Source organism: Macrotis lagotis, chromosome 1 (genome assembly GCF_037893015.1).
Source record: "Macrotis lagotis isolate mMagLag1 chromosome 1, bilby.v1.9.chrom.fasta, whole genome shotgun sequence".
NCBI classification, from domain to species: domain Eukaryota; kingdom Metazoa; phylum Chordata; class Mammalia; order Peramelemorphia; family Peramelidae; genus Macrotis; species Macrotis lagotis.
Window position 1 is genome coordinate 895,589,066 of NC_133658.1, and position 10,252 is coordinate 895,599,317.

General features: G+C 41.9%; 1 protein-coding gene across 1 annotated transcript; it reads right to left on the reverse strand.

Annotated features, from left to right (window-relative positions):
* Nucleotides 1-301: 301 nt before the first annotated feature.
* On the reverse strand, nucleotides 302-1,082 carry LOC141491468 (transcription factor HES-5-like). The gene is made up of 3 exons (XM_074192453.1): nucleotides 1,023-1,082; nucleotides 691-871; nucleotides 302-549 (listed from the first exon to the last, which is right to left on the reverse strand). The coding sequence occupies exons 1-3, from the start codon at nucleotides 1,080-1,082 to the stop codon at nucleotides 302-304; spliced, it is 489 nt and encodes a 162-aa protein (XP_074048554.1).
* Nucleotides 1,083-10,252: the final 9,170 nt, after the last annotated feature.

The following is a 10,252-nucleotide window of genomic DNA, read 5'->3' on the forward strand; positions in this document are numbered from 1 at the left end:
GATACCCTCAACAGAATACTGGACTCCTTTCCCCTTAAGCTGGAAGAGACCTCAGAGCTGAGGCAGAGACAAGGGAAGTGACTGGCCCAAGATCATATAGTAAGTGGAAGAAATAGAGATTTGGAGTCCAGGCCTGCTGACTCCTAGTCCAGGGCTCTGTCCACTGCTGAGAGTTCCAGTATTCCATTCTCTTCACCCATAAATTAAAGGGGAACTAATATTCCCTACTGAAAAGAGGAAGTCTTGAAGCCTCCACCTTCCTCTGGAGTGAAAAACCTCTGCTTGGCTGGCATCAGTCCATCTACCAGGGCCTCCACAGAGGACTGGGAGGTCCTTTGAGGACAGGCTGTTTCCCAGGACTGGGAGCTGGGAAGGAGGGAGCCAGTCCCTCAGGGACTGCCAAGGAGTTTTTCTGGAAGTGGCTGTGCAGCTTGGTCTGGGTGTCAGTTTGAGCTTTGTGGAAAGAGAGGAACTGGAAAGCTTCCTGCAGACAGCGGGCATAGCCCTCCTTGAAGTCTGTCTGTAGGCTTCGGGGCAATGAGCCTGGAGCTGGAGGGGGAAGAGAAAGAGAATGGGATGAGATGAGGGTCCCCAAGGCAGCAAGTACCCACACTCCCTGCCCAGGTTCTGACCCGGAGGCCCTTCTCCTCCAGTCCCTGGCACAGCTGGCATCCCGAACCCTATGCTCACCTTTGCCCTGCAGGTGGCTCTGCTGCTTCAGGTAGCTGACCGTCATCTCTAGGATGTCTGCCTTTTCCAGCTTCGAGTTGGGCTGATGTCTCTGGAATTCCTTCTCCAGCAACAGTTTCAATTGCTCAATGCTGCTGTTGATCCGGTCCCGGCGCATCTTTTCCACCACCGGCTTCCTCAGCTGTGGAGAGAGAAGGGGGTAGTACAGTGGTTAGCAAACAGCCACACTAGACTACCCCAACCCCAAGGATTCTCTTCCCCTAGTTCTGTGTAAGTCTGCTTTCAAAGACTAGAGATGGTTCCAAGTCTTTGTAGAAGAGATGAGAACTTACTTTGTTTTTCTCTTTGGGAGTCAGGAGGGAGCCATGCTCCATGAAGTCTGTGGGTGCCATAGGGGCTGTTGGCTAGAGACAGCACGGATGAGAAGGAGGGCAGTAGCACTGATGGCTGGGCTGCCCACAGCTCAGCAGCTCCCTTATTTATCCAGTCAGCCAGCTCCAAGATCTGTGGGGTTCTGGCCAAGCTGACTTTCCCACACTCACTGGCCAATCAGGAGCCAGGACTGGACAATGAGAGAAGCATCTCTTCTTGTATGCTTGGGCTTCGGGTGAATAGGCTGGGGATAATGACGCTCCCCCTCTCCCCCTCCCAACCCAGAGCAGGTGGGGACTCTGTGGCTAGAGAGAGAGGAGGGAACCTGGGCTTGGAGAAGCTGGGAACTGGCTGCTGACTGATGTGGCAGATCAATAGAATTCCCTGTCCTGACACAATGTACAGTTCATGGAGATCTATGAATGGAAAGGGGCATAACAGCTCCCCCTTCCCCCAAACACACACTGACAAGTGGCGGGAAATCTTAGCCTTGCTGGGTGGGGGGGAGAAGGAAGATCTCTCTTCTGGGATATGTGGGAAGGAGCCCACAGGGCGAGCTGGGCTGGGAGAGGCAGGGGGGATGGATTTAGGACAAGGTGGGGAGCTCCTGGTCAACTGAAAATAACCCCACTATAGCAGGGACATCCCTTCCCCCAGATGACCTCCCCTGGCTAAATTAGTCCCCAGGTTCAAGTTAAAAAGAGGAATGCGAGAAATCAAAATCAACTCAAGTGTTTATTCAGTACCAGCTAGACCTCAGACACTGGGCTAGGTTACAAATACAAAGATGGCACAGTCTCTGCCCTAAAAGAGTGTTCATTCCACACAGAGAAGTAAGTAATAATAGCAATAATAAGAATGATGGTGATAATAATGATAATAATGGCTGATCTGAATGCATTATAATTATTAACTTACTTCTCACACCAACCCTGGCAGGTATGTGGTATTATTATCTCCATTTTACAGATGAGGAAACTGAGGCAAGGGGAGGTTAAGGGATTTCTCCAGAGTCACATAGCTAGGAACCAAGAGAAAGTGGAATTGAAATCAGGTCTTCCTGATTCAGGTTCTATCACTCTATCCAATTTGCTACCTAGCTCCAAATTACAAAAATAAGCAGAGAATAAGCACAAAGTAATTTGGAGGGAGGGAAGAGAGAACATTAACAGATGGAACTAGGAGCAGGAAAGATTTGGTTCAAGAGATAAGCTGAACCTTGAAGGAAACTGGAAATTCTAAGAACCAGAAGTAAAGACAACATTTAGGAATGATAGAGGGGGATAAACAATCATGTTTAGGGAAAATGGCACTTTGAGATTAGTCATTGATTCTATTATAGCATTATTTTTTTTAATACTATTGTAATCAGGAATCATTTGGGCACAATGGAAAGTGATCTGAATTTGAAGTCAGAGGATCTTGGTTTAAATTTAATACCTATTTTAAGCTTGACCAAATCACTTTTCCCTGTGCCTCAGTTTCCTCATAGGTAAAATATGGGAGTTCGATTGGTGACCTCCAAGTTTCCTTCCCAATGTAAACACTTTATCATTTAGTCTGGTCCAATACTCTTGTTTGACAGAGACTCAAGCCCAGAGAGGAAGGAAAGGTGACTTGAACATATTCAAACAGCAAATGAGCTGCAGAGTTGGACCTTTAACCCCAAGGCTGGGTCTCTTGATTTCCATTCTTGGGCTCTCTCCACAGTAATTACAGCAGATGACCTCTAGGGGAAACCTTTGGCCGGGTCTCACAGTATTCTAAGGCTTTCAGAGGCTAAAGCTTCGGGAAAATCCTTTCTTTCAGCTATTTTGATAGGTCAGAAGGGAGAGCTAAATCCCCCCCATAATCCCAAGTCTAAAATGCATATGGCATGTCAATCATGTAGCACCTGCTTACTGATCGCCTACAGCATATCCTAGACACTAAAAAGGAATACATAGAAATTTAAGGCACAGTCTAAATGGGGCCTTCAGCCTGGAATGTGCACATAATGATGATGGTAATTGGCAATTATGGAGCAATTTGGCAAATGTTTTCCCTGAATGGTCTCATTTGGAAGCCATGACAATCCAGTGAGTTAGCTACTACAAGTATCATGGAGAAGGAAACTGAGGATGGGAGGGGGAGATGGGATTTGCCCCTGGTCACTTAGCTCCTAACCATCTGTCAGAATTCAAACCCAAGTCTCTATTCCCTCCAACTCCAGTGTTTTTTTCTGTTATATTGAATTGTTGACACATGTTGTAAACTTCCAAGGAAGGAGAAATGGTTATATGAAGGCAGGAAAGTTTTCAACAGAGGGAATGGGTCTTGACCTGGGCTTAGAGGGAAAGATGAGAGAAGAGAAAAGGAATTCTAGGTAGCGAGGAAGAGCATAAGCAAAAGTACATGGCTCTTTTTGGTAATCTTTTCCCAAGTTAAACAAAAACAGAGAGGTGGAGGGGGGGGTGTTATTGAAGCAAATTTGTTGCATGCATTTTCAGATGAGGTCATAATATTATTGGTTTTACTTTGTTACAAAAAAAAATTTCTCAAGAAATGGGAAGTCGGGGGAAGCTAGGTGGCACAGTGGATAGAGCACTGGCCCTGGAGTCAGGAGTACCTGAGTTCAAATCCGGCCTCAGACACTTAATAATTACCTAGCTGTATGGCCTTGGGCAAGCCACTTAACCCCATTGCCTTGCAAAAACTAAAAAATAAATAGGGAGTCTCTAAAGATTTATAATGTAAAAGCAAAATTTATCAATGATATTTTAAAAGGTGGTAAAATAAATTAAGTAGCAACAACAATAAAGCTAGCATTTCTATAAGGCTTTAAGACTCACTAGTATTATTTCATGTGATCCTCACAACCCTATAGACAGGTTTTTATTATTATCACCATTTTACAGATGAGCAAACTGAGACAGAGATTAAGTGACTTGTACAAGGTCATACAGCTAAGACATGTGAGAGATAGAAGGTACATGAAAAGGAGTAACAGGTCATAAGGCTGGAAAGGTGTATCAGGCCATCAGAAAGAATATGAAATATAAACAGTAATAATACATGATGCTTACAGTTCTATTTTCCCTTAAGTTCACAGAGGTTTTGAAAGGATTGCCTTGCCCAAGTTAATACCAGGAGTAGATGACATAAGGGAAAATGTTTTCATCTTCAGAACTATCGCTGCCTGGGTTGGGCCAATGCTTTATGTTCACTAGTATTATCTCATGTGATCCTCACAAAACCCTGTAGGCAGGTGTTTACATTATCATCATTTTACAGATGAGCAAACTGAGTCAGACAGAGGTTTAGTGACTTGCTTAAATTCAGATACTTAGAAGTTTCTGAGTCAGAAGGTACATGAAAGGGAGCAATAGGTCATATGACTGGAAATATGTGTCAGGCTGTCAAAGAGCATATGAAACATGAGCAATAATAATATATGATGCTTACCATTCTATTTTCCCTTAAGTTCATAGAAGCTTTGAAAGGGTTACTTTTCCAAAGTCAGTTACCAGGAAGAGATACATAAGGGAAAATGTTTTCATCTTCAGAACTATCCATGCCAGGGTTGGGCCAAGGATGGGTAGAATTTTCAACTTTAACAGCATTTAAGAAACACCTACTATGGCTCAGGTGCCATTGTTAAGTACTGGGTATATAAAAAAAGGAACAAAAATAAAAATAAAAATAAAATTCAGTCCTACTCAAGACAATGTGTTTCAGAAGAACACAAGATTTAAATCCCAACTCTGGAGGCAGCTAGATGGTGCAATGATTAGAGCATCAGCCCTGGAATCAGGAGGATCTGAGTTCAAATTTGACCTCAGACACTTAACACTTTCCTATTGGGAAATTTCACTTAAACTCATTGCCTTGCAAAAACAACAACAAAAAATTCCAACTCTGCCCATAATTCTCTGAGTAGTTTGGGGTAAGTTCTTTTCTATTTCTCTGGACCTTGGTTTCCCCAAATGTAAAGAAGTTTTGATTTAATGACTAAGAACCCTTCCATCTCTGACATACATAATTCTTACTCAAATCATTCTCAGGAATATCTGTTCTTGTACCCTATTTGCCTCCCTGGCCCTACCCTGCCCACCCAGGTAAGGCAGACATGTCTGAGCACCCTCTGTCCCCTTCCCCCTCCCAGTATCTGCTTCCCCAGCCCCTTTTGTGCAGCCCTCAATGGCCTCATCCCTTTTGTACAGATCAGCAGCTGGGAAGCTCTGGGTCTTTTATGTCAAAATGTGGGAAAGTTTTTGTGACAGTGTCTCACGTGTTTTCTCAAAAGCTCCTGGATCATGTCTGGGCCATGTAATACCATCTCAAAAAAAAAAAAAACCCTCCCCAGGTTTGGCAGCAGAAGCTTGAGATCTCATACAGTTTTTTTAAAAAGACCACAGAATTGTGGGAGAGCTATAGGTTAACAGAGGTAAATGAGAAAGTCTCTATTTCATAGGTAAAATGAACCCTGTGGTAAACAAGCAAGGCAGAGATCCCAATTAAAGCCTGAAGCTGGTGGACTTGGGTTCAGATGAGAGCTCATTAAGCTGAGAGGAACCCTTAGAAGTCAGCTCCCCCAACATCTCCTTTTTTCAAATGAGGATACACATGCCCAGAATAGGAACTTGCTTGAGATCACACGGAGTTAGTGACAGCCCTTCCCTATAAGGATGAAGGTTCTTCCCACAATATCCAACAATCAAAGGGTCATGGACCCCCCAAAATATCTTCTTTGCAGAGGTGGTGAACTATAGATGTGGAATGTTGTATATATGGTCAGACTTAGTTTAAGTATTGACAAGTTGTACTGAACAACTTTTCTTTTTAGTTGTATTTGTGTTTTTATTTTTATTTTCAAAAAGGTGACTGGGGAAGGGGTGAAGCAGAACTATATTTGGATACAAGAATGATGGTAAACAAAAGATGCAAACAAAATTTTTAAATAAAAAATTGAATATTAATCTCAAATTTCATTTTTCTATTTTTTCCTTTCCTCCCTCCCTCCTACAAAAGCTGAATCACAAAGATGATATGACGTTAGCCTGGAGAAAGAAAGACTCAGGATATAGTGATAGTCCTCTTCAAATATTCAGAGTATTATTGAGTAAGAAAAGCCAGACTGTTTCTATTTAGCTCAGGGCAGAGCTAGGAGCAATAAGTGAAAGTTGAGAAGACACAGAATTTAAGGCTGGATGTCCAGAAAACCTCCCTGTTTCTTATCAATTTGTCACAAGGATGGAACAGTTAGGTAGTGCAGTGACTAGAGCCCTGACCTTGAAATCAGGAGGACTTGAGTTTGAATCCAGCCTTTGACACTTACTAGCTGTGTGACCTTGGGCAAGTCACTTCACCCTGACTGCCTCTCATCCATGGCCATCTCCAGTCATTCTGATTCATATCTGGCCACTGGACCCAGATGGCTCTGGAGGAGAAAGTCAGGCTGGTGACATAGTACTTAGTGTTGGTGACTTAGTACATAGAGTTGGTGACTTAGTACTAAGAGTTAGTGACTTAGCCTCCCTCACTCAAATCCATTCCATGTGCTTGTCATGGCATCACCTCCGTGATGGCATGGTCTTTTTTGAGAATGAAGGACTAACATTACTACCTCACAAAGTGTGATCCTGAGTAAGTCATTTTACCTCTGTCTGTCTCAATTTCCTCATCTCTAAAGTGTGACTAATAGCAACTACCTTCTGGGGCTGTTCTGAGGCTAAAAATAGATAATATTTGTAAAACACTCTGCAAACTTTTATTGATATAGAAATGCTTATCATCATCGAGTTTCCCCATGACTAGAAGTTTTCAAGCAAAGGCTAGATGATCATTTCTTGGCAAAGTTGGGGAGGGGGTTGTTGGTCAGATATAGAATGCTCTAGATCAACCAGAAGCTCCCACCTCTTTGATTACAGGATTGTGTGTTTGTAATTCATCCATAGGGTCCAATTCACCATGACAGGTCACATAGAAGAAATGGGGTGAAATTGAATCCAGACACTGAAGTAGAGAGAAAGAACAGTGCTGTAACCTTCTGGGTGGAAAGGTACCTTCAGTCAGAGATCTAGAGAAGTTAATTGAGGGAGACAGGAAGAGTATCTTCTAACTCTCTTGAATGGAAGCTTCCCCTATCCTCTCCACACCCCACTGGGTGGACTGAGCTGGGAAATTTCCTTGAGGAAGCCCTGGACAGTCATGAGAGTGGGTTAGGGAGGGGAATTATAGTGGGGGAAAGTGCCCAAAAGTTGACTGAAAGGTTTCTTTGTCAGGAAATCACCCAATTGAAATGAAAGCCAAGAAACACACTCAGGGACAAGGTATAAACAGTCAGCTAGTATCCAGATGAATGAAGATTCTAGTCTTTGCCCTGCCACCTAATTTACCAGGTCACCCTAGTCAATTCGTACCTTTCTGAGCCTCAGTTTCCTTTTCTCTAAAATGATGAATTTAAATTAGATTACTTTGGAATCAAAGTTGGAAGAGATCTCAGAGGTAGATTTTCTCAAGTCAGATTTAAACAAGAATTTCTTCCATATTCTTCCTAAAGAGTGCTCATCTATCCCCTTACTTGAAAACCTTCGCTGATGGGGAACTCAACACCTTCCAAGGCAGCCCATTTCATCATAGGAGAGTTCTTCATGTTAGGAAATGTTTCCTGAGCTCAAACCTAAAGCTTCTCCCTCTTTGCAATGTGTACCCATTGCCCTCTAGGATTGAGGAGAACCAGTCTTTTTTCCTATTTTGTTTCACATCTTTGAAATATATAAATGGGTAGGCAATGTAGTACAATGGAAAAAGTGAATGAATTAGAATCAGAAAAATCTGGATTCAGATCACACCTGCTACTCTCTAAGTTCACTCACTTTCTCATCTGAAAAATGGGAGTTCTGGCCAAACCAATTGACATCTTAGTGCTCTCAGGAAACTCTGTTATGCAAATGGGAGAGAAAGACCAATTCCCTACAGTCATGGATATTTTCTTATCCAGCACTCCTTACATAATAAAGAAATCACAGGTTCAAAAAAATGCAGGTATATGCATTACTTGTGGGGTAGCTTATGAAAGGATCTACCATACAGGATATTTGAAAGATAGAAAGAATACAATAAAGTGATTTATAAACTGAAAAGTGAGAAAATGGCAGCCACAATTGGCATTCCCTTTAGAAAGTAAGCTACCTGAGGGGCAGCTAGGTGGCACAAGGGATAGAGCACTGGCCTTAGAGTCAGGAGGACCTGAGTTCAAATTCAGATTTAGACACTTACTAATTGCCTAGTTGTGTGACCTTGGGTAAGTCCCTTAACTTTGTTGCCAAAAATAAAAAAAGAAAGTAAACTACCTGAGGGCAAGAACATGACTAGATGGAATGAATATTATTCCCATTTTCACCCCACAAGACTCTGATCTCCTTGAGAGCAGGGACTATCAGGTCTCTCTTTGCATTCCCATTACTTAATAAATAGTATTTGCTGACAAATTACTGGCAAACAGTAGGAATTTAATAAATACCAGTTGACTGCTTGACTCTGTATAATCTCCAGTGTCTCGTACAATGCCCAACGCATAGCACACACTTAATAACTGATTGCTGATTGATTCCCCCGGACCTGACTTGACCCCCTTATTTGACTTGAATATTGGGGACTTGGAAAGTTTCACCATCCTAGGTAAGGAAGAAGAGAAATAGTTTAACATGTAAACCTTATTTCATATCCTTTCTGAATGACTCTGCTCATGGATTTGTCCAGTCACATTCAACTTTCTTAACTCCTTTTGAGATTTTCTTGACAAAGAAACTGTAGTGGTTTATTCATTTCCTTCTCCAGTTCATCTTACAGATGAGAAAAGTGTTGAGGGATCTGCCCATGGTCACACAATTAGCAAGTGTCTGAGTCTGAATCTGAACTCAGATCTTCTATATAAAGTACTTTGAAAATCTTAAAGTACATGAAAAAGTTCACGTACTTAAAGTAGATGAAAATTTCATATTTTCTTTTAAAAAGTTTTTTAATTAAATTTTTTTTTAGAAAAATTCTTCTTTTGGGGGCAGCTAGGTGGCATGGTGGCTAGAGCACCGGCCCTGGAGTCAGGAGTACCTGAGTTCAAATCTGGCCTCAGATATTTAATAATTACCTAGCTGTGTGGCCTTGGGCAAGCCACTTAACCCCATTGTCTTGCAAAAAAAAACCCTTAAAAGAATAAAAAAAATAATTAATTAATTAATTAAAAAAATAAATTAAAATTAAAATTAAAAATTAAATTAAAAAAATTCATTCATGTTTTCAAAGATGATCAGTGGGAGTGATTCCTTCATTGGATTTCAGTGAGACAGAATCATTGGCCTCCCTCTCTCTTCCAGTCATCCAAGTCTAGTGGTAAGATGAAAGTCAAGACAATTGTCTATGGTCTAAGATGCAATGGTGTCTTTGATGTCTGACCAAGTTCTAAGCTTTCCAGAGCACCTTCTTTACCTTTGTGACCATTGGAACACATTGTCTGCTCATACCTCTGGGGAGGTAGGTGGCAGAGTAATCCTGGACTTTGAGTCAGAAAGGCCTGAATCCAGCCTCACTTATTGACTGTGTGGTCTTGTTCAAGTCATTTAACCTCTGACTGCCTGTTTTCTCATCGGTAAAGTGGAGATAACAACACTTCCCTCCCAAGGTTGAAGTGAGAATCAAATGAGATGACTCAGGTAAAGAATTTTACAGTCCTTAAAGTACTACATAAATGCCAGCTCTTATTATTATTACAAAGTAATTTACCCCATTAGCTCATTTGATCCTTCACGAACTTGGAAAGCAAATACGAAAGGAAATAGTCCTGACTCTGGAAATCAGAAACCAAGGTGTGAATCTTGGTTTAACCTCTAACTCCCTTTAAGAGTTCAATACAGCATTTAATCCTTCATTTACTCATTAGTAAAATGAGGAGGTTGGACAAATGGCATCCAACTTGATTCTTCCTCATAGACTCCATCTTCCAACCAGACTCTGCTTGCCCCCATAGGAGACAAGGGAGGCATCCCGAGGTGACAAGCTCTCCCTCCTGACTTTCCCTTTCAACTTCTAATTCCTTGAAGGGTGCTACCTCCTACATAATGTCTTTTTTCTGATTTCTGCAGGTGCTGGTTCTGCCTCTCAAAAGACCTTGGTTGGACTCAGTGGATGATGCATTTACTTATCTCTATACCTG

Bases quoted from the DNA above. Each gene is read 5' to 3' on its own strand.
- LOC141491468 (XM_074192453.1), bottom strand. From the start codon at position 1,082: ATGGCACCCACAGACTTCATGGAGCATGGCTCCCTCCTGACTCCCAAA. The intron at 872-1,022 runs GTAAGTTCTCAT...CTCTCTCCACAG, and splicing joins CTCCCAAAGAGAAAAACAAA to CTGAGGAAGCCGGTGGTGGA. The intron at 550-690 runs GTGAGCATAGGG...TTCCCCCTCCAG, and splicing joins GAGCCACCTGCAGGGCAAAG to CTCCAGGCTCATTGCCCCGA.